Source organism: Nematostella vectensis, chromosome 4 (assembly GCF_932526225.1).
Source record: "Nematostella vectensis chromosome 4, jaNemVect1.1, whole genome shotgun sequence".
Classification (NCBI taxonomy): domain Eukaryota; kingdom Metazoa; phylum Cnidaria; class Anthozoa; order Actiniaria; family Edwardsiidae; genus Nematostella; species Nematostella vectensis.
The window spans coordinates 10,211,145-10,234,076 of record NC_064037.1 but is presented as its reverse complement, the minus strand read 5'-3'; the positions used below and the strand labels follow the sequence as shown (position 1 = coordinate 10,234,076).

The 22,932-nt window shown below is 39.7% G+C and overlaps 2 protein-coding genes and 1 long non-coding RNA gene across 5 annotated transcripts; 2 read left to right on the top strand and 1 right to left on the bottom strand.

The window, feature by feature from the left end:
- The first annotated feature begins 264 nt into the window (after positions 1-264).
- LOC5513757 (D-aspartate oxidase) lies at positions 265-6,428 on the top strand. The gene is made up of 10 exons (XM_001633897.3): positions 265-496; positions 850-964; positions 1,561-1,640; positions 1,734-1,799; positions 2,823-2,877; positions 3,320-3,421; positions 3,568-3,653; positions 4,196-4,316; positions 5,039-5,152; positions 5,651-6,428. Exons 1-10 carry the CDS (start codon positions 297-299, stop codon positions 5,795-5,797), a joined length of 1,086 nt encoding a protein of 361 aa, XP_001633947.1. The 5' UTR covers positions 265-296; the 3' UTR covers positions 5,798-6,428.
- Positions 4,447-7,674, bottom strand: LOC125561754. Its single transcript, XR_007307473.1, has 2 exons — positions 7,545-7,674; positions 4,447-4,668 (listed from the first exon to the last, which is right to left on the bottom strand). It is a non-coding gene; the product is annotated as an uncharacterized LOC125561754 (long non-coding RNA).
- Positions 7,090-21,984, top strand: LOC5513712. 3 transcript variants are annotated; one of them, XM_048726068.1, is made up of 17 exons: positions 7,090-9,330; positions 9,642-9,726; positions 10,437-10,521; positions 11,767-11,878; positions 12,072-12,122; positions 12,580-12,684; positions 13,049-13,350; positions 13,584-13,660; positions 13,984-14,273; positions 14,849-14,961; positions 15,373-15,538; positions 15,795-15,912; positions 17,808-18,063; positions 18,577-19,662; positions 20,109-20,198; positions 20,286-20,422; positions 21,368-21,984. In XM_048726068.1, the coding sequence occupies exons 1-17, from the start codon at positions 7,197-7,199 to the stop codon at positions 21,414-21,416; spliced, it is 5,256 nt and encodes a 1,751-aa protein (XP_048582025.1). In that variant the 5' UTR covers positions 7,090-7,196; the 3' UTR covers positions 21,417-21,984. The 3 variants fall into 3 exon arrangements, with proteins under 3 accessions (XP_048582025.1, XP_048582024.1, XP_048582022.1); XM_048726067.1 differs by having other exon boundaries at positions 10,434-10,521; positions 21,371-21,984; XM_048726065.1 differs by having other exon boundaries at positions 10,434-10,521.
- Positions 21,985-22,932: the final 948 nt, after the last annotated feature.

Sequence of the window (22,932 nt, the reverse complement as noted above, 5' to 3'; positions counted from 1 at the left end):
TTAACTATTTATAAATAGTTCCAGATGTCGCTCGTGAACATTTTGACGTCGTTGTTTGTAGGTAAAAAAAAAGCAGACAGAACGCACTTTCGCATTCTGCTATTCTAATAATAGTAGCCCAGTTAGCCCAGCAAAATATCGAGGAAACGTGCATTTTCTTACACGGAGAAAAGGCCCTTTCCTCTATACAATTTTGGAGCATCTCACACACCACAGGCAAACCTACCCACTCCTTAACCCCCCCTCCCAACGAAAAGCATGTTTAGGCAAGAGGGCCACTTGAGGCCATAAACAAGATGGCGGCCAGTGCAAGATCAGTAGCCGTCGTTGGCTGTGGATGTATCGGCATCACCGCCGCTCTCAGCATCTTAGAAAGAGACCCTTGTGTACGTGTAACTATCATTTCTGATAGCTTCAGTCCAGATAATACGACAGATGGTGCAGCGGGCATTTTATTGCCTTTTGTATTGTGGGATACACCGGAGAGCTTGCAAAGGTTCGTTTTCTTTATAAATAATAAGTATAGTAATCCCGTGCTGGGGAAAGCGTAAATATACCGCGAAATACCTATTAGTGTTACAAGTATTGCTTACACATTGCGATCCTAGATAATTTTTGGATTTGGTAAAAAAATGTTGATTTATTTAGTAAGCTTGATTTTAAAGACAATATCGATAGGATACGTCAGTGATCATGGCATCGAATTATTATTATCGCTATACGCAATAATATATAAAACAGGGACAACATATGTATCCTATCTTGATTGTTATTGGTTTGGTCTTGTTATTTGTTGATGTCAGCCTATAAGATCTTGATCTGTGCTTTCCTGATTTATGCCTTTTACAGAAAATGGTTTGGGGAAACTATAGATCGATTCCACCAACTTCTTCAAACTGAAATGGCACCAGAACTTGGCATATTCAAAATTTCTGGTTGCTTTTATTTTGACACCCCTAAAGAGGTAATGTTACAGTGACGTACATAGGGGGTATGCTGGGTGTGGTTGTCCCCCCCTCAGCTGCCAAAAAGTGGGTCATATCTTATTGAAGGGACGTCAAAAGCAATCTTTTTTTTAATACGATGCCTATAACTGTAGTCTCCTGCGCAGCCATTCTTTTTTGTTGTTGGGAGCGTTCCGTGACAGACACAAAGCACGCTTGTGCAGAAGACTACTGCCCCTGGGCACATAAGCCTGTGTTGACAGATATTATTTTTCTCAAAATGTGTTTTTGTTTGAGAGAATTGGGAGGAGTACTCTGGTTTTACCAATTGCCCATGGAAGAAAATTATTACTGAAGAAAAGGTGCAGCTGGTCCCTACAAATACATACAAAATTTGAATTAAATTCTTTAGGTGCTTTAAAAGGGATCATGGCCACTTAGGGGTAGCACTGTACTTACATAAGGGTATATTTTCTTTACCTTTGTCTTATGTAAAATGCTAACTTTACTAGGAGGGAGGGGGAGGGTGTTGGCAAACATTTTTGACAGTCATTTTCAAAGATGTTGTATATGTAATCCAAAAATAATGTGATTAAATTGTTGTGGTTTATTCCAGGAACCATTTTGGAAAGACCAAGTATTTGGCTTTAGAAGATTAAGGCAAGAGGAGCTAAAAGCTTGCCCCTGGCCAGTGAAGTAAGTATGTTTTGACTATTATTGTAATGATTCATGCTATTCATCCATTTCATTGATTGACATACATTAAAATCTAATTTTTTTTTAATTAAGGGATGGCTTTGCGTTCAGTACAATATTCAGTCAGGCGGCGTACTATATGCCATGGATGATGAAAAGGCAAGTAGAGATTTCGAACATTACTTTAGCCCAGCCGACCCAGTCAATTTTTGATAAGGTAGTGGGGGGGGGGGGGGGGGGGGGAAAGGGGGCATAGACATCATATGTTCAGAGGTTTCATCAGTAGGCGGCTACCAGCTGCGAACCGCCAGCTACTTCCATGCTCACCACTGGCAACTTAAAACACTGATCTCAGATCTCGTAATAAAGTTTGCAAATAATGCATGATTTGGATGAAATACTAAATTATGTTATGCTATTGTCACTATCATCTCTTCTTGATTGTTTTTCCTTGAGCTTATTGTCTGTTACTTTCAACATATTCTTTGTATCACACAAGAATGGTAGCATTCTTGTTGCTGCCATATTTGAATCAACGAGTATTATTGGTCATTTTTAATGGAAAGTAAAAGAGATGTAACACAATATTTTAATAACTATTCTGTTTTTACATGAAGAAATGTACCATTTCCTTTGTTTTTATTTGATCTATTTTTATCAACTGGCCATTGCCCTATCCTACATATCTATGGACCTTGAGCCATTATTCTATGCAACAAATTCCCAGCCGCCTACTTCCCAAGCACAGCCTTCTACTACAAAAGTTATTGAAAACCCTGTATGTTAAAAGTTTTTGATGAAGATTTGGTGAATTTTTTTTCTTAAGGCTGATGGTCACTTGGCCAAGGGCTTGTTAAGGTTGTCATTGAATAACAAAGGTTGCAATGTTGATTTGGTAACTTAAAAAAAACTGTCACTTTTCAACATGCTCTGCAGTCCCTGAAAAAAGCAAGGGAAATTCCTTTAAAATCAGGGTGAGCTGTAATAACTAGACTAAACATCTTTAGGACTAAACGATACATAACCACCTGAGTGAACTATCATATCACCAATGGCGATACAATATAATACAATTATCTTTATTCATAAAGGGTTACATTTATAGCCTATTTAAGATGTCTAGTTAGTAATAGCTCTGTCTTTGTCACCATAAGATCTTGCATTTGAAAACATTTCCTTCAGGGCAAAGGATCTTGGGGCAGTGTTTATTCAAAAGAAAGTAAAATCATTGCAAGAGGTAATAATATGTGAATGAATCAAACAATTTTATCTTGTATTCAATTTACATCCTTTTATCCTTTTTTTGCTTGTATATAGAGTACTTATATGTAGTAACAGGCTGTTTTATAAGAATGGTCTTTTGTGATTGTATTGTTAAATGACATAATAAGGGAAATAAATCAATAAAGGTTGAAATGGTATGCTTGAAAACAGAGTACTTTTGCCTTTTGTCATTTCATGCATTATCCCTTCGCTGAAGCACCCTTAAAGCTGTGGAAACTATCCTGTTTTCACAGAAGTGTAAAACATAGTACTTCAACCTGGTGTTTATTTATTTACCTGATTACAACATGACTACAAAGTCCACCTATCTATTGTATAGCCTGTCGGCTGTTGTCTTCCTAGACACACCTTAAACATAGTTTATTTTCTTTTTGTTCTATTGCATTGTATTGCAGCTGTCTGGTAGCTATGATGTGGTGGTCAACTGCACTGGAATGAGGGCCAAAGAGCTTGTCCATGACGAACTTCTTCGACCAATCAGAGGTCAAGTACTAAGAGTATGTATAAAGCTAGTCAATTAGTCTCTTTACATGTTGGTACTGCTACACAAAAACTTGAAAAAAAAAAGATTCAAAATTGTATATATTTTTTATTCATTCTTTTATCCCAAAAACGATTAGACAAATGTCTCCTTTGTCATCAGGTCCAGACCCCCAATATAAAGGAGTTTTGCCTTTATGTCAATCAAGAGTGGGAAAAATATGGAAGAGTGGCCTACATACTCCCACAGTGAGTAATAGCTGCTAAAGAATTGTTTCAAAGATAAAGCAGAAGAATGAATTCCAAGAAAACCAATATCCATGTCAATTTTAGTCAGGTTACCATCTAACCAATCAAATGGACTTTCAGTATGTTTGCTGTCACATTAAAATTCAAGCTTTAAGAGAATTGATTGGCCCAGAGTCTTAGTGAATACTCACTATTCCTAGAAATGGATGTTGGGTTGAGCTGGTGTGGCTATACAGCTGATCTGGCGGTACTTATACCTGACTGTCTTTACAGTAGAGAAAGCTAAAATGACCTCAATGATGATGTTTCTAGTGTGAACACAACCTTAATTATGACTACAGCAAAATTTTTATACAGTGTGAACATGAAAGCTAGAAAAAAAAGAAATAATGCCTCCTTGAAGAAAATATGTTAAAGCACCGAAAACTTGAAAATTGTTAAAATTTACTGCAAAATGCACCACCATGATGCCACATCTTATTTTTGGCTAACAACTGCCCCATATGTGCTTTTGATCTAACCACTGCGTAATCATTTTGCAGGATGAATGATGTTGTTGTCATTGGAGGTACAGATCAGTTAGATAACTACAACACAAGTCCTACTCTTAAGGACACGGTCAACATCATTGAAGGTGTTAGCAAGTTTGTGCCCAGCCTCAAGGTGCGTCATATTTGTAGGAAAAAGGATTCTTGTTAGGTCCCCCCCCCCCAAAAAAAAAGGATTTTAGGACTATTCTAGACAAGCCCCCTGGCCCCCCTCCCTCCTTCACCTGGAGATGAACAACTAGTTCTAGTCTTTATAGTGTTCTTTTTAAGTCTTCTTTCCCTTATGTTGTCTTGAGATGGTCATGGATATAGATTGATCCACTAATATAAGACTTCACCTGCACCTTTTTCCTATCTCTTTGGGGTTAAAATTTGTGTTAACCACACCCATTCTGCTGTCCCTCATGTTTTTTGTATTCTCTTGACGACTCCACCCCCTTACAAACAGAGTCCTCTGACAATGTTTCCTGCAAAATAGAAAACATGGAAAAGATGGTGTGTTATGCTTGTATCTCGAAAGTCAGATTTGCATTTCTGTAAGAAACAGCTCATTTTCAAGCCCCCCAATTTTTTTTAAAACTTCACAGCCTTCTTAATGTTACCATAACCATATACTTTGGTAGGGTGGGACCAGATACTTTGGTGCTGGGGAACCAGATACTTTGGTGCGGGGGGGGGGGGGGGGGGGGGGGAGGGGAACCAGTTACTTTGGTGGGAGGAACCAGATACTTTGATGCGGGGGAGGGGGGGGGGGAGGGGAACCAGATACTTTGGTGGGGGGGAACCAGATACTTTGTCTTTAATGGCAATCAAAAGAGTGTTATCTGTCTGGTTTAGAATGCCAACATTATTAAGAACTGGGCAGGACTAAGACCTGCGAGAAAGAGTGTGCGCTTGGAAAAGGAGATCATGACTTTTAGAGACGGTTCAGGTCAAGAGAGAAAGCTTAACGTAAGTTGGTTCATAAACTTTGCAGACTCATATCTGTGGTCCGCTGGGGAGAAGTGATACACAGATATAAAAAGATTTTAAAAAAAAGAGATGGAAAAAGAGATAGAAAAGGGTTAATTAAAATGGAAACAACATTTTTTGGCAAAAGGGTGTGCGGAAAAATGGAAACAACATTTTTTGGCAAAAGGGTGTGCGGACATCTGCTACACCTACCACATGATACACCATAAAAGGATTCAGCCACATTTCTTTTGTGCAAAATTATTTAAACCTCTAAGATTTAAATTATGACAAATTGTAGCCACATTTTCTTTAAAAAATATTATTTCATTCCCTAATGACGTTTGTCTTCCATTAGAAAGCAGTATGAACACTTCCTTTCATAGTAAGGCAAAAAGGCTCTTTCAGGTAGTTTATACTAATGAGCATGGCAATTCCCCCCCTCCCACTTGGGTTGAACCCCCCCTTAATGTTCTCAGTCTTTTTGTTACTTGACAGGTGGTCCATAACTATGGGCATGGAGGTTCAGGGCTGTCACTTTGCTTTGGGTGTGCCAAAGACTGCTGTGACTTGGTCTTTGAATTCCTTGCAGCGCGAGACAAAGGGGTCCATGCTAGGACATCATACAATAGAGCCAAGCTGTAGGACGTTTAAACATAGCTATCTATTTGTAAGGTCTTTTTTTCAATAATGGTTTGTATACCTGGGTGGTGGAGCTGGTCTTAAAATTTACTAAGCAGCTAAGTAAAGTACGAAGTAAAACAAACAGCACACGAGAAACATACTATGTGTTTGACACGAACTTTTGCACCAGACCACGAGGTCACTCCTACGGTAGTGATAACGCTCGTGTCAATCAAAACTGATTCTCGTTTCCTGATTGGCTATCTTTCTTAAAAGGTTCTTGTGTCTGTTTTCAAGGGCCCAACCATTTTTAGCATATGATGTGAGGGGAAGGTAACGAAAATGTCGAAAAAGCAAACAAACAAGCAATCTTCGCTAACTATTGATGGCATAGCGAATTTCCAGATAAAAAATATCGAGCGAATCCAACTAAGCTGAAAATACTGAGTGAGCGTGATAAACGCCTGCTACTCTATTTTTCAACCCTTTCTCTTTTTTTCTTATTTTCTGACCCAATGACAACTTGTATTTACAACATGGCCTTCGTATACTTAAAAGCACTTGGTAAAAATTGTATAAAAATATCAGAAATTCATTGTAAAATAAACTTAGTAGGGTGTCATGATAAAACGAATAAAAAAATGTCTTCTTATCTTGAGCAATTCAGATTTCTATCAGAGAACTCCCCCCGAAAAAAATTAGGTCCACTTTTACGGATATCGCCCCCCCCCCCCCCCCCCCCAGAAAAAAAAACTGGGTTCGGGCCTGTATGTACCGCTTGAAACTCGTTGGTTTAAAACGTTTATACTGAAGAAACATCCGCGCAGAAAAGTGGGAGGGGGGGGGGGGGGGCTTGTGCCCCCCTGTATCTAGGATCTCTTGAAGGAAGGATGGGACACCTTAGCCAGAGACAAATTCTTTTAAAGTCCCAGTAGTAGTGGTAACAGAACAGATCGATGTTTTTTATTAAACGTCCTAAAATTCAAACCAACAAAAAACATTTTTCTGGGATTTAGAAAGGTTCACTGGAATCGGTTAAATCAGGGTCTTGAATCAGTCTTGATCCACCCCTGTTACGCACCTTTTTTTGTGTGTGAAAAAGAGACCCTAAGACCCTAAAAAAGTCCCTCCCTAAACCCCTACCCATTATATGGCTTAAGTCAGAAACTGTTGCTTATCAGGATTCATCGAAAATAAATTTAGTTTATCGAGAAAAGAAAAGTTATCGGTCACACGATGTCCATTCCCATACACCACATGCAAAACTTATGGCCACTCGCCCCAGACCACGCGCATCATAAACGGTCGACTGCGTTCTTTATAAATTGATCAGTTGTGCATCCTAAATGAGTTGAATGCATTGCTGGGTTTCTTTTGAAAACTCAATGGCGCTAAAAACACGATTGTACTCTCCACTAACATGGCAAAACGGAATTTATTCCAGGGGGGTTTTGCTCTGCCTGGGTTAGCAAAAGACCCCGGGGCATTCGGATTTCGAGGGAAAACTTCGAAAAACTTGGGCGATTGCGATGCTGAAGTGGAAAACTCGTTTAATTCTTCAACGACTTCGAGAACTTCAACCATAACACCAATTAGCTTTAATTACTCTGACGATTCTGTCAGTTTGTTGAATGATTCGGGTGAATTATTATCTCCCAAGACTTCGAAGCTTGAACATTTGACGAAAAACAGGCCGAAAAGTCCTGGAAGACGTCCGCCGCATCGAAATGTCGGGGAAAGGTCGCGATCGTGTAGTCCGAATACTCACGGTGATGAGTCGTTCGATTACGGGACTGGGCTTCTAGAGTTAGATTACAGCCATATAAATGTCTCAGATGTTCAACGGTCACCGGAAAGGCAACCCACGAATGCGAAAGGGTCACCAAAATCTCTGAGCGACGGCAGGGAAAGCTCACATTTGTCAAACTTCGGTGATGTTTTGACAACACAACGCCGTCTTCCGGAAGCTCCGAAGATTGCAATGTCGAGTTTTAATAAGCATTCTCCCCCTGGGGAGGAGAACAAAGGGAAAAGTGGATTTGATTTAGGTCTGGATTTGCCAGGGATTCAATCCGGCTCGGACCAAGAAGAAGATATAGGTGATATGCTAATTGGTGATTACGAAGATTCTGATTTAGAATCAGAGCTAGAAAAACCACCGTTACCATCAAGCCCGCCTCCACTCGACAAAGAACTTGAAATAAACGTGAAGAATAGAACTACTTTAGAGAAATCAAGTGAGAAATCCACCAAACAACATGACTCAACACAGACTACTTCTTCAAAACATCAACATCAACCATCTCCACCACCACCTTCATCAACAATAAATAAATATTTCCCTCCGATTACTTTGCCAAGGCATAACTCTCTCTCTGATAAGGACTCTATTACTGAAGCTAAAAACAGTGAAGCTTCATACTCTGGAAGACATTCATTTGGGTTATCTGAAGGTGTAAAACTTCCCCCTACCTATGGGGCAAGGGCATCCAAATTTAGTGACACATCATCAAGGCGCAGGCGCTTCAAGCCAGTTTCATTAGATTTGAATGAGGATGACAACCTATCACAGACCTCAGGAGAGAGTTTGAATAAAACCTTTCCTAGATCATTTTCAACTCAGTCAAACTTGGTCACATCAGACCAGAAAAAGAGGGAAATCGATTGGGGTATACGAGTTGGTTCACTCAATTCAAGCTTCTCAGAATCATCACTAAAAAGTGGTACAATCTTTGATAAATATCTGGCTAAAAAGCAGCAAGTGAAGAAGCTACAAGAAAAAGAACCTCAACAACAAGAAAATGTAAATTCACCTACTTTTGTGCCACATAAACAATTTTCTGTTGGACAATTACCAACAAGTGAATATGCTCAAGATGGCACTGATAGCAAAATTGGTCCAACCTTTGAAAAAACAGTTGATCGATCTGATATGCAAAGATCAGGTGATGCTGGATGTGCCAACGATATCAAACAGGTCCAAAGCCAACCCCTACATGCAGAGAGGGATACCAATGGAAACATCAGTGATGATGATATTTTAGCTGATATAGGTTTTGGTGCAGATGACATTGATAGCAGTGATGACAATATTAGTGATACAGACATAGTAGATAATGTCTGTAGGTACACACCATCTTTTGATGATAATCCGGATAAGGATAAAGACCATGATGAAGACAAAGATAATGATGGTGATTATCACCTGTTTGATGAGGCAGATGATGTTATTGATGATTTAGATATATCTGCTCCTCCAAGAATACAAGTGAATGGGCAATTGTTAGAACTTGGGGAAGACTCAAAAGGCCAACATGCACTTGATGAAGGGGAACACAACCTAGAATATCAAGGATCTGAACAAGAAAGGTTTGATATAGAAAATGAGCCTGCATCTCTTGTAACTTCACACTTATCTGAGCATTATGATGATGGCGATAATGTAAATGGTGATGATGAAGTTAGAGTTGATGAGGATCATGATGAGCAGGAGAAAGCAAGTGGCGATGAAGGGTCCAATCTGGGTGACAGTATGGATGATACCATGGTAAAAGGTAAACATTGAATACCAAAAGTGGTGTAGTCTGGCTATGTAGCATAAAAAGGGGTTTCATTTCTTTACTGGTATTGAAAACTAGGATAAAGGACAAGCTAAAACACTCTTCCATCAATAAAAAAATGTTGACATCATGCAAGGATGTGTATCCAAAAAGATATTCTTTTAAAAAGGCACCACTTTCCTCTCTAGCAGTAAAAATATCATATTTCTTATTCACTTCAAGTGTAAACTGCAAACTTTTTGCATCCATGTATAGTCATCCCAGAAATTCTGTTTAATTTCAGTGTCCTTACCACTTTGTTATAGATATTGAAACATCAGGACAACTAGAAGCCACACAGCAGTTTCTTAATGAGGAATCTGTTTTTCAACCACCACCAATGTTTGCCAGGTAAGAGAAATTGGGCATAGATTAGGAGAGGTGAGAAATGGCTTCTTCTTTTTTAAAACAATTACCCTTTCTTATTATAAGTAATACGTAATACCTCCAAACTTGCATGTGTTTTCTTTTACAGCTGAACTCCCAAAGATAATAGGGAACCTAGAAATTTTGAAAGTATCTCCAAAATTTTGCAAAGTCTCAGAATCTTGCTGTTTTTTTTTACACAATTCTGGGAGTCTCGTTTTTTTTTTTTTTCAGAAATTTAGGGGTCTTGGAGTCTCCTTTCTCTTCCACCATGGTCTCAGACTCTAAGATTTTTAAACACTGTCTCAGGATCCCCAATTTTTGTTTAACGCCCTATACATGTTTTATATTGTTTAGTATGGCTGTTGGTTTGAGTCTCGAGCGCTATTGTAGGAAGATTGTATGGTGTAATCAGATCCCACTTATATCTTTTCATACCAGATAAATTATTCTCTACATAAACAATTTCATCATCTAGCTAGTTTTCCCTTCACAGTTTTATTGGAAAGCACTTGGATTTTGAAATTTGACAAAAGTCTCAGGCTCTAAATCTGAAATTTGACAAAAGTTCCAGGCTCAGATTCTGAAGCACGGGTCTTGGCGCCTCGGCAAGTCTCAAATTTACCCATCGTTACCCCATTCCACTGCACTGTATGTGGGTGTCTATTCTAAAATGTATAATGTTTTTGTAGCAGTGATGATGAAATTGAAGAGGAGGAGGAGGGAGATGTTTATTCTGAAGAGTTTCAGGGTACAAGCCAGGTTGCTTCACCATCTAAGGTAAGTTTTGAAAGGAGAACATGATCTAATTCATTGATTAAAAAAAAAATGATACCAAACAACTAACATTATCAAGTTTGATGTTTTGGCCAAAAATGGTGCATTTAAGGCAATGTTAACTCACTTTTCAAAATTTTTTTAGCTTATGTCCCAAGCCTTAATACACTTGAGCGGGTGATTTTACTGCTTTCTTTTTTTGTTTTGCTTTCTCAATTTCATTCAATTTCTACGGCTCATGTGACACATTAGAATATTGAATCAGATTCTTGTTTATTACTAAGCAATCACGTGACTGTGGGAATAATACGAATATATCGCCAGCTATTTGCTGCACATCAACCAAACTTGAGTCAAGTAATGTATAACGATAGATGGACAAGTAAAAAATATGTATAGGTGATAACGTCACAGATCACGTGACCGTAGGAAAATTAGGAATATCTTGCCACTGATTTGCTGCACATCAACCAAACTTGGGTCAAGTAATGTATAATGGTAGATAGACAAGTTAATAATATTTATAGGTGATGGCGTCACAGATCATGTGACCATGGGAATAATATTAATACCTTGCTCATCAACCAAAAATAAATTGAATTACCTCCAACATGTGCTGACTATACCTGTTGAATAAATGGTTCACTTTCTAGTATAGAGCTTTTTTAATAAGTCCAACGGACAGCAGGGGGGTATCCAGACATTTTCAGAGGGAAGGGGGGTGGGGTGGGGGCAGGCACCGGTATGTTAAACATGTAGAGGAGGAAGCTTTTTGGATTTACGTTTTTATGCAATTTTTACAGAGATATTTATACCGTTATACATTACTTAACCCATGTTTGGTTGATTTGTAGCAAATCGTTGGCGACATATTTGTATTTTTCCCCACAATTAAGTGTGGTTAGTAATAAACAAGAAGCTGGGTATTTAATATTTTAACTCACAACGTGAGCCGTAGAAATTGAATGAAATAGAGAAAGCAAAAAAGAAAAAAAAACAGTAAAATCACCCGACCTGCATTTTGTACTCAACCTGCACCCGACCTGCAACCTGCATTTTGTACCCTACGTTTATAAGAATAAAAATGTTATTTTCTTTCAAAATGAAAATGGATAAACATTATAGGAAATGTGCATTAGCTTCAAAATAGAAATAAAAATTGCTCATTATATCTATTCAATTCAATCAGTAAAACAACAACAAAAAAACAAAGACATGATATTCTACATATTTTACCCCTATTTTTAGCCCAAGAAATTAATGCCATTCCACAAAATTCCTCTTGGAGACTGGACTGAAGAGGACGCAAGAGAATGGCTTGACTTCGTTGGTCTAGGGCATTTTAGAGAACAGTTTAAAGGTTTGTACTGATGCTATCTTGTTTATCTTCTTAATGTGCAACATATGTAATGGCTGGTTCCATTGCAACTTATGTGTGATTCAGCATCTAGAAACTATCCTTAGAATTTCCTTACTTAACTTTGTCTCTTGTCTTGTCGGCTGATATAAAGAAAATGTTTTAATGTTGAATTCTTGTTTTCCTTTTTTATTAGCTCATCATGTCAATGGCCGGACCTTGAAGAACATCAACTTTCAGCTGCTAGGTAATTAAATATGACCTTTGTGTAGCTGTAAAATGAGACAATAAAAGGACATGACTGCATAATTTAAAAGCATTGTTTTCTGCTTATCTATTATAATGAGTTAATTGAATTGGAATCAATTTGAATTATTGTAAGAAACCACAAGCCAAATTTAATAATTGCACTTTCCACTAGTTCTTGCTCTAAGGACATGCATTTGATCCTGTAGTGATTTCATTTGCATTTTTAATTTTAGACTTGTTCTGGAATACACTGTTTACTTGACAACTTAGTGGCATTCTGTCTGTATAATGATTATTCGATGGGAATTTGCAAACTAGTATCATGATATTTTGCACGGATATGTTTTGTGATCGTTTTTACCTTAATCAATATGATGGAATCCATTTTCACAGCATTAACCAGTTGTTTACTATTTATCATGAGGGTAACTGTTCATGCTGCTTGTGCTCATCAGAGGAGATTGGCATCAACTCCCCCGATGAACGAGAGATTGTGTTGTCAGAGATCTATGATTTGGATAATCCAAGTGATGATGAGGAATTAGAAACAGAGATACAAGGTTTGTGGAAATCTGCTGAATTCTGATTTAATAGGGGTGCATGTTGCAGGGGAAATTTTGTAAGTATGCTTTGTATCAGAACACAAACATTATTGATAATAACTAGATATTGGACAGCATGCTGTAGCACAAGAGTAAAGGGGAAATTGTACATCAGAGTACAAATGCATTTAAATAGGGTTAAAAAATTTTTTTAGTTTTAACCGTTTTTTGTTTGTTTGTTCGGATGAAATGTGTATGGAAATGATTTTGTTGTTTCAAATTGCTTAGCATCTATCTATATTTTTTTTTTCTGGACTAAGGTACATAAAAATAAAGATTAAAGGGATACTTTGTAAAAAATGTTTATTGTTTATTTTCTTAGATGCCCTGGAGACTGCAAATGAGCAAGACAAAGAAAAGATCCTTGCAGTCTATTCCGCTTTACGGTCGCCAAATCTCAGTGGTATTGAGCTTGCACAAACCTCAACCGGGTCGTCATCACCAAGAGATAGTGATGCTGGCTACCACTTGTCATCTGACACTGCATCACTTGCTAGTAGTGTGACGGCAAGTGATGACATAAGTCATCAGGGAAGTACAGAGGTCTTGTCCACACAGGCTCCGATTTTCCCACCCCAATCTTACCAGACACCTCGGACAACCTCCTCCTCTGAGAAAGGAAAGGTAATTCTAACTTGTTTTTTTTTATATACCTAACCCTTCTGATTTATTTCCTTGATTACACCACACACACACAGACCACTTACATATTCCACAGCTTTGTAGTCTTCCTGGTCATACCATGTATCTACTACAACCTGCCGAAAGAATTAGGCTGGGGTCTGCAACCGTTTTAAAATTCGTTCTTTTTTTGTTTTATTATCCATATTTTTACAATTTTTAATTCTCTTTTGAAGGCAAGAGCAGGAAGGTCTGGGAAAGAGGATTCAAGAGTTAAAGAAAAAAAGAAAAGAAAGAACAAGGACAAGAAAAGGTGGGTGTAAAGCATAGGCAGGTATTAATCATGGGGTAGTGCTATAATATGCATTCACCCCTAAGAATTGTAGCTAAACATAACAAGAGGAGCCTTTCACCTCTGCTAAAACAGGGTTGATTTCCAGTCGAGACATGAAAAGTTATCTTTCTATATCTTGGCCCTGAATTGGCTGGTTGAACATTTGGTGGCTTACTAGAGACTTGTGTTCCCCAGTCCCAACATGGACATCGTTAATACAATTTTGAATGTAAAGCGCTTAGATGGTGTGTAATAGAATAGATAATAGATGGTGTGTTATTAGAATACTTTGTTTCTTCTAGAGTCTCTAAATTCTGGGAGTCCCTCTCCTTAAGCCATGCCTCCTCTAAGCTGAACAAGATATTCGGGACCAAGCGCATGAGTCCGTCCTTGCAGTACCTCATGCAAGCAGGCCCCCAGGGAATCCTGAGGGTGTGGCCCATTGCGCTGACAGGCCAAACCAAGTACTGCAGCTTCATGGTTTCCATGACAACCACAAGTGCTCAGGTGGTTCAAATGGTGATTGAAAAGTTTGAAGTCGTAGCTGACCCACTGCGGTACTATCTGTGTGAAGTAGGGATGGGGAAAAGAGGTAAAGCTATGGTGAAATCTATAATCTCTCTTATGTAACTGAATATGTACCACTGCATAATACATTCAATGCTTTTGTAAGACCTCAGTATGGTAAAAAGTTTGAGAAGACCTCAGTATAGTGAAAAGTGGTGGTTAACAGGAGAATGCACTTAGGAGAACTAAGCACTCTTGGAGGTGACCAACCAACAATATATGTTGGTTTGCTTACAAGAGCTTAGTTTACTTTACCTTTTATCTGTTGAGCTACTGTAATTCTGTCAGATGTCTTTGTCAAAATATGTGTATTTCCGTTCTTTCCATTTTTCATGGCATACAATGTTCAGTGCGGTAAAGGCCAAATTCTTGATGGTCTGTTATGGGGGTTGAAAACAGTAGCTTAATTTAGCATTTAAAAGGGGAATTTAAAATTGTGGTGATAAACATGGTGGCTTTAATTGACTGCCTTCAATGGTTCAATTGTGGCTCATCGGAATAAAAGTAACCTTTTTTCTATTTTACCCTGCAATTTTATCACCTCTCACGAATAGAGAATTAAAATATGCTCATGATGAAATGATAATATGCTTATTGTAGGCGTAAGCAGAGCCCTGGAGGATAAAGACTGCCCCCTTCTGCTTCAATGTCGCTGGCCAGACCCAGAGAAATACCACTTTGAGTTGAGGTGTCGTGATGAGGGCGTAGTTAGGGTAATGACACTTCGCTTTAGTCCAACTGTCACAGTAGCCAATGTACATGACACATGCTTTGCCCTTGTATTTGCTATGCTTCTGTTCGCTATCTAGTTTTATAGATGCTGAATTTCACATGCTTTGCCCTTGCATTTGCTATACCCAGGGGCGGATACAGGGGGGTGGATCGGGTGGATATCCACTCCCCCTTTTTAGGTAAAAGATCTGAGATCTATGTGACCTACCAAGAACCACTGGATCAGTTATGAGCCATCTATCCGCCAATATCCATCCCCCATTTTGAATTTTGAAATCCTGGATCCACCCTGTATACCTTTGTTTATTCAATTTTCTAGATCCTATTTGAGACCTTGTATTTATTCAATTTCTAGATGCTATTTGAGACCTTGTATTTATTCATTTTTCTAGATGCTGTTCGAGATGAAAGAGTATGAGGGAGATCTGGACTACCGGTCCATAGGTGTGTCATCTCGCACCCCTTGCCAAGATGTCATGCCGCTGATAATCCGCAAGTATGATCTTCCTGGAACGCCTGCTGACTACCAGCTTATGGAGGTGTCGGAAGAGAATGAAGGTAACATTTGCAGCTGTGTTTTGGTCTCTTAGGGCGATTACTACACGACTATTCCCACACCATGGGCGGCTTATAGGGGCTCTGAAAAAGGGAAAAATTTGATCAACTACACAGAGCAGCTTCACAGCCAATGGAAATGGGTGCATATGCGACACTTAGTTTGCTAGGGCGACAAAATGGTGGTTTTCAGGGGCTTTCTGCTACAGGCCTGGAATGTGCTAGTCATATCAGTTGTTGGCGTTTTTGATATTTTCAGCGGTAAGGGAAGTGGTCGCTGGTCATGTTTGTCCGCTCAAGCTACAGAAAGCATGGAATGATATCGACCATGTGTTTCGACTTGTAAGGATACGTGAACCAGCTGACAGTCAAACAAGGTATGTAGAGATCACAAGCAATGTATGGGCCAATCACAAAGAAGGTATGTTAAAAAAGGGCCAATCAAAAACTGTGATTTTATGGTAAACAGCGTAAGCGCAATGACGACAAAAGTGCGTGGTAGTCTAATAATCAATTCTCTTTGACCAATCAAAGCTCGTGTTTTACTATCATCGTTTTATAATAATAGCCCAATATTTCTAGTTCCACTATGACCGCTGGACGTACAGTTTAAGGGCGCATAAATACAGTGTAAGCCTCGACTTGAGGCAAATTTCATGCGCATGACAGCGAGAATCCTCTGGGGCTTGGAATAAAATAACCTGAGTATCAGGCCCTCCTATGTTTCTATCGCGCCGGCGAGAAACAAGACAAGGGCCTGATACAAGTACTGTTCAAATCGCATGTTCTCATGCCGGATTCCGGCATGGCTCCTGATTGGTCAAAAAAAGTAAGGGCACATAAATGGGGCGCGCTGATTGGTTCAGCTATATATAGTACCCTAACCCGTCGACTGCTCGTTCTCAGAGTAATGGAGGACTCCAAAACTGCTTTTGACCTTGCGTTAGCAAAATCAGAGAAATCGTTTTCTATAACATTTAAAAAATATATTTTCCTCGCCTCATTTTCTTCGGAAAAATTAAAATTCCGCCTGATACTCAGATGTTAAAATGCCTTGCCCGGGCAGGTCATTGCGTGTGTTTATTTCTCATTGGTATCGTTTTTCGAAGCGAAGATCGATCTACTAGTTATACCAAAGGCGCTGGAAATATTGATGTCAGAAGCTGTTTGATACTAAAGACATCATTAGAAGTAGCTATCAATTTTTTAGACAGGCCAGGCGCCGAATATTCAAGAAATTTGTCTGTGAGAGCACGAAGAATGCTTGGGATTGTTTGCGGCACTTCCCGCGAGTTGTTGATCGAGTGGGCTTATCAAATAATGGCATTTGTGTTTCAAGCAGAGGTTTGTCTATTTAGACGAAAGAGCCTGTAGTAAATTGGTGATGTGAATATCCTGTAGTAATGTGTGGATCTGCAGTCATATACTTAAATCGTAAGTCTCCTGAGCCGTGAACTATCCTTGCGTTTCAAATCATTTGGCATAAAGTTACCTTCACCGGGGTTCGTCGTAACTTAAATTATTACCCTTGCATATAACACAAATGTAGTTTTGTTTTTACATAAATACTGTTTATAATTTGATTTGGGCATTTGATTGTGCCACCACGCGAGTCATTGGAAAATAGATAACCGACTATTTTGACAGCGGCCTGAAAAGGGGCGGCAGGCGTCGCGTCTAGTATTTGTGTCAGGCGTACTTTTATTTTTCCTCCCCAACTTTTGAAAAATAAAATCGCCTGATACTCAGGCTAGGAATAAAACAATGCAAAAGCCTGTAAATATTTCATGATCTCGCTGGTATTTGCAATCGATTCAATTGAAACCGAGGCTTGCACTGTATTTATGCGTCCTCAGTGCCTATGACCAGCAGGCACAATGGAACTCGAAACTAGACTACTAGGACTCATCGCAATGCTGTTGCCTCAAATAAGCCCCTTTCAAATTTACACTTTTATTTTGCAACAACTTGTTTTGCGTAAATAAAAATGTTGCAAGTCGCACACGTTTGTTGCGTGTGACACCGCTTTGACAACTTGTTTTTCTAATGAAAAGTATGACTTCTTCTTTACGCAACAAACTTCGTTAAAGAAGGCCAATCACGCCGCCATTTAGCGCGTCACACAAAGCATCTATTTCCACCTAATCACATATCGTCAATAACATCAAACTTCTTTCGTAGATTGTTATTTTGAAATTTTTTTTGCAAATAAAACTCGAGGTAACAACCGTGTGACAGAGCTTTCACTCGCTTTCCTTTTGTTTTCTTGAAGCAAATGTACCACATCACCCCAACCCTACCCAGAAACCAAGTCAAGGGCTCCTCCCCCTCCGATCCACCCTGCTCCACCTGCTGCACCCCCAAGCTCCACTGTGTGGTACACAGCTGGTACAAGCTCCGAGGCATCATCACTGCACGGTGACCAGGACTCACTGACCGATGAACACCCAGACCATACAAGTGAGGAGAACCTGACTTTCCAGGCATCGCCAGAGACCAACAAGGAACTGGACGATGTGCTGATGGAGGTACGTGAGGCATTTTTGGTGTGGATTAAATTTCACAGTGATTCAAGCGGATTTGAGTTACTATTGAAATAAACGTCGCTTTAACGTAGGGCCTCATAGCCTAGGAAACCGCGCTCCAGGCAAGCTGCATCAATTTACTTTTAAGAGGCATTTTTTTTTTTATAATTAGCCATATGAAAACCAATATTTATTAACCAAATAAAAGAAAATCCAAATTCCTCACTTGATGAAAAAATGGCGGAAAAATCTTCAGGTGCGTACTCAGGATTGGCGAGGGTGGGGGGTGGGGTGGGGGATAGCTCTGTAGTCATAGGTATCATATCGAAACAACAAAGTATTTGAAGATCCCTTAAGAATGACTCATTTTTGGCTGCCAAGGAGGGGGGGGGGGGGGGGGGGCGTGTGTACGTACCATGTGTATGCGCCTGATCATGTCTTCGCAAGTGAAGTGTAATTTATTTGGTTTCTTGAATGTATTAGTTTTAGAGGAGACTGATATTTTGATATTCCTAGGTCCAGGACCAAATCACTGCAACTGACGGCAGCTCGATGCGCAGCAGTGGCTTGTCTGCGTCTGTGGGAGCACAACTCTACGAGCTGAGCCAAGCTAAGACCAACTTGCTTGCTAAGGACCAAGAGATTGAGAGCTTAAGAGCACAAAATACAGAGTTGCTAGAGAAAGAGAAAGAGCTGATGGTGTGGAGAATGCGGAACAGTGAACTGATAGAGCGCGAAGAAGAGGTGGAGCACTTCAAAGCTGAACAGGAAACGGCCATGAAAAAGTTGCAAGAGGCAAGAGAAAGTGAAGGGAAAGAACTGGTTCTCAGGACAGAAGAGATTGAGAAACTTTACGAGAGAAATAAGGAGCTGAGAGAGAAGGAGAGAGACTATGAGGAATTGAAAACAAAAATGAGAGATCTCAGTCAGACGGAGAGAAAACTGGAGCATTTGCAAAGATTGAATCAAGATGCGGTCGCTAAGCAGCTTGAATTGGCCAATGAGCGGGATGATCTTTTGCATCGATACCAGGAGCTAGAGAAAGAAACTAGAGAATCACGACATGTGCTGGACAGTGGTAGAAACGATGAGGTCGAGAGACTCGGGCAGCAGGTCATTGTACTGGAGGTGGAGAAGGAACAGGCTCTAGCAAAGCTAGAGGAACTGCAAAAGAGGAATTCGTTGTTGGAGAGAAGCGCGCAGTTACTAGAGAGCATGCGCAAGGAAAATGAAGCGCTGGCCACAAAGTGTAAAGACGCAGACGAAATGAGGAGGAATATAATAAAGCTGACGACACAGCTTCGAGAAGCGGACAAGGCGAGGCTGAATCAAGGCGAGATTGACGATTTGAAGCTTAGTTTGAGCATCAGTCAAGCGGAGAAGCAGCAACTCCAGACGCGTATCGACGAGCTCGACAGAGCGCATGCCGACCTGAGAGAGACCGCTGAGGAGGTGCAGCGAATCAAGAAAGAGAACGCTTCACTGAAGGCTCAAGTGAAGGAGTTAGGGGAAATTCGGCGCTCGGTTTCGGAGTTGAAAGGCGAGCTTGTTGAAGCGGAAGCTTTGAAAGAGAAGTTTATACAGCTGCAGCGAGTAGAAAGAGTACGTTTGAAAGTGATGTAGAAGAATGATGGGTATAAATTCCGAGAAATTCCTAGAACTACCACGTGGTACATCTGGCCACCGTCAGTTTAGTGGCCACAATCAAACAGTGTATTTAATACCTCTATTTTCCCATTTTCTAACTCAAAACGCAACTTAAAACGATTAGAATGTAATGCGTACTTTTCGCGACATTAATTTTGAGGCCAAAGCTTTACCCTGGTCAAATTCTGATAATATTTTTAAAAACTTGGTGTACCCCCGCCGCCTGGCCCCTGTAGGGGGTACGGCCCTCAAATCTCACATAAAATGTATGATTATCAGAAAACTAATAACTTCCCCTGATAAGTAGCCAACCTCGAAACCCTGCAAAATGGCCGCTTAATGGAGGTACCACAGTAGTAAGCATTTCGGTGCTTATTAATGCTACTTTTATTCACCGACAGGCCTTGCGAAACGATCTTCAAATTCAGAAGATGGAAATACAGCGGAAAGACGGACGCATTGATGACCTAGAGAGAAAGCTAACGAAAACGGTATGCATGCGCATGCGCTGTGGGTGCTGAAGATGGGCTTCCCCCAAATAAGCATTTTAGTTGAATTGTGTTTATTTGATTCAAAAGGCGGATGCGTACATCAAGCTGAAGCAAGAGTCCAACGACCATCTGCATCAAAGAGAAAACCTCAACCGACTTCTTGCGATCATAAAAGATAAAGACCCTGCTTTACTGCAGTTGCTTCACGACTCCCTATCTGACGGGTATGAGAGTGATAAACAAACAACAACAACAACAACACCGAAACAGATGAAAAGAAAACAATAGCAACAACAGCATAACAACAACAACAATGAAGCAGGCGGCAACAACGACAAAAACTGCAGCAGCAATAACAGCGACAACAACAGCATCATCAACAACAACAGCATCAACAACAACAACAGCAGCATCAACAATCGCAGCAACAACCACAACAACAACAACAACAGCATCAACAATTGCAACAACAATAACAGCATCAACAATCGCAACAACAATAACAGCATCAACAATCGCAACAACACCAACAACAACAGCATCAACAACAACAACAGCAGCATCAACAACAACAACAGCAGCATCAACAACAACAACAGCAGCATCATCAACAACAACAGCAGCATCAACAACAACAACAGCAGCATCAACAACAACAACAGCAGCATCATCAACAACAACAGCAGCAACAACAACAACAACAGCAGCATCAACAACAACAACAGCAGCATCATCAACAACAACAGCAGCATCATCAACAACAACAGCAGCATCAACAATCGCAACAACACCAACAACAACAGCATCAACAATCGCAGCAACACTAACAACAACAGCATCAACAATCGCAGCAACACCAACAGAATTAACAGCAGCAGCAATAATAACGACAATAGTGACAACAAAAGCAAGCATCAGGAACATCAACTAAACTAGCAACAGAACGTTGAAACTGCGCACAGCTTATGTACACCATAAAACTAAAGAAAACACCACATCTTGATTTTATAAAATACTACAGCTGCAAGTATGACCACCGTTCGACCTTAAGTGGTCGTGAGAACTCAAAATGGCTGTGGTATCTTCACAAACATAGCCAGGAGTGCCTCTAAGAGGATCTTCTCTCGAATTTGTGACTTTTATTTGCTAATATTTCTGTATTTATCCAGCAGCGGTGCTCGAGAAGGGGAAACAGAAGAAGAGGAGGAGTGGTGCTAGGGGGCGCGAATACACTCTTGTAAGGCATTAAGAACAGCACGTGCTCAAGAATAGCAATCACGTGCTCAAAAGACGGTAGTCACGTGCTTTAAAAGCAAAAATCACATGCTCCAAAAGCAATAGTCTTGTTTTCTGAATAAAAAACACTCACGCGCTCCAAAAGCTGGAGAGCCATGTACTACGCAGGCTTAGCAAGATGAGCCACTATTTTTTTCTGCATTTATTTTTACCTCCCCTTCGAATCCTTTTTTATGCTAGCATATCATAAAGAATAAGCTAATGGTACAGTGGAAAGGTCCTTTTATATTTTAGAGAGAAAATATTTTTTTTAAATATCGTGTAGCCTACACATTGTCATAATTGTTTATATCTTCCTTGTATATATATTTTTAAATCTAGATAATGCACTAGGCTCCAGTCAGTAGTATATTTTAAAAGGGATTTTTTAAAGGGAGGGATCGTAAATGATATTCATTGAAAGGTTGTAAACATATAAATATTCCATATTTTTGGGAGTAATTTTCAATTGTATAGAAGATGAATATTTTGTGGAGAATAGGTGAATTTGTAAATATAGATATAAAAAACAAATGCAGACGTTGGAAATAAAACAAAATACAAACTGTGCTGACTGTGTACCATTTTTTGTAGGCCTTTTTGTAGGCGATTATTCAATGCAAATACATGTAATTGAAGATTAAACAATCTACTTTATTAATTTGCATCGAATACGACTAATGGATAATACGACGTTTGAACTTAGCCTAAGGTTATTCTCAGACGACTTGTTGTCCACGAGTCGTATTCGATGCAAATGCACGCAAATGGGTAATTAGCCTGCTTGCAGGCGGTACTCGGTGTTATTATTGCGGAAAACCCTCTCCGCTCGGTGATTGGGCGCTCGCCCCAAGGAACCACGCGGCTTAGAATACAAGATGGCGCACGATCACCGAGCGGAGAGGGTTTTCCGCAATACGGGTACCGCCTGCAAGCAGGCTAATGGGTAATTATTTCGAACATTTTTTTTTCAGCTTTATTTCAATGCACTTACATTTAATACGGTTCATGACGAATGCGACGTTTGAAGTTAGCCTAAAAGCCCGTGGCGATGATGGGCTAAAGCAGGATCGGCAAGACCACTGACCTTTCCACACAGTAAAGGCTCGATTTAGCGGCTAGTTCCAAATCAGCGCTCCGAATCGAATTAGCCCTTCCCCCTCGCCCCATTACATAGCCGAACGTTAGGTTTTTAGTACCAAGAAATTCCTATAAGATTGTTATTATGAGAACAATTTGATTCTGCATTTTAGAACGCATCAGGACTGAAAAAGAAATATTTTTCTGATATCTTATCATCGGCATGTTCTTTTTAAAGAACATGCCGATGATAAGATATCAGAAAAATATTTCTTAAATTTAAAAATTTTGTGAAATCTCAGGCTGGGACTTTCTAATAAAGATTCTAAAAAAGGTTCTTATAACTAAAAAGAGTGTAATGAACTATAATAATACACGG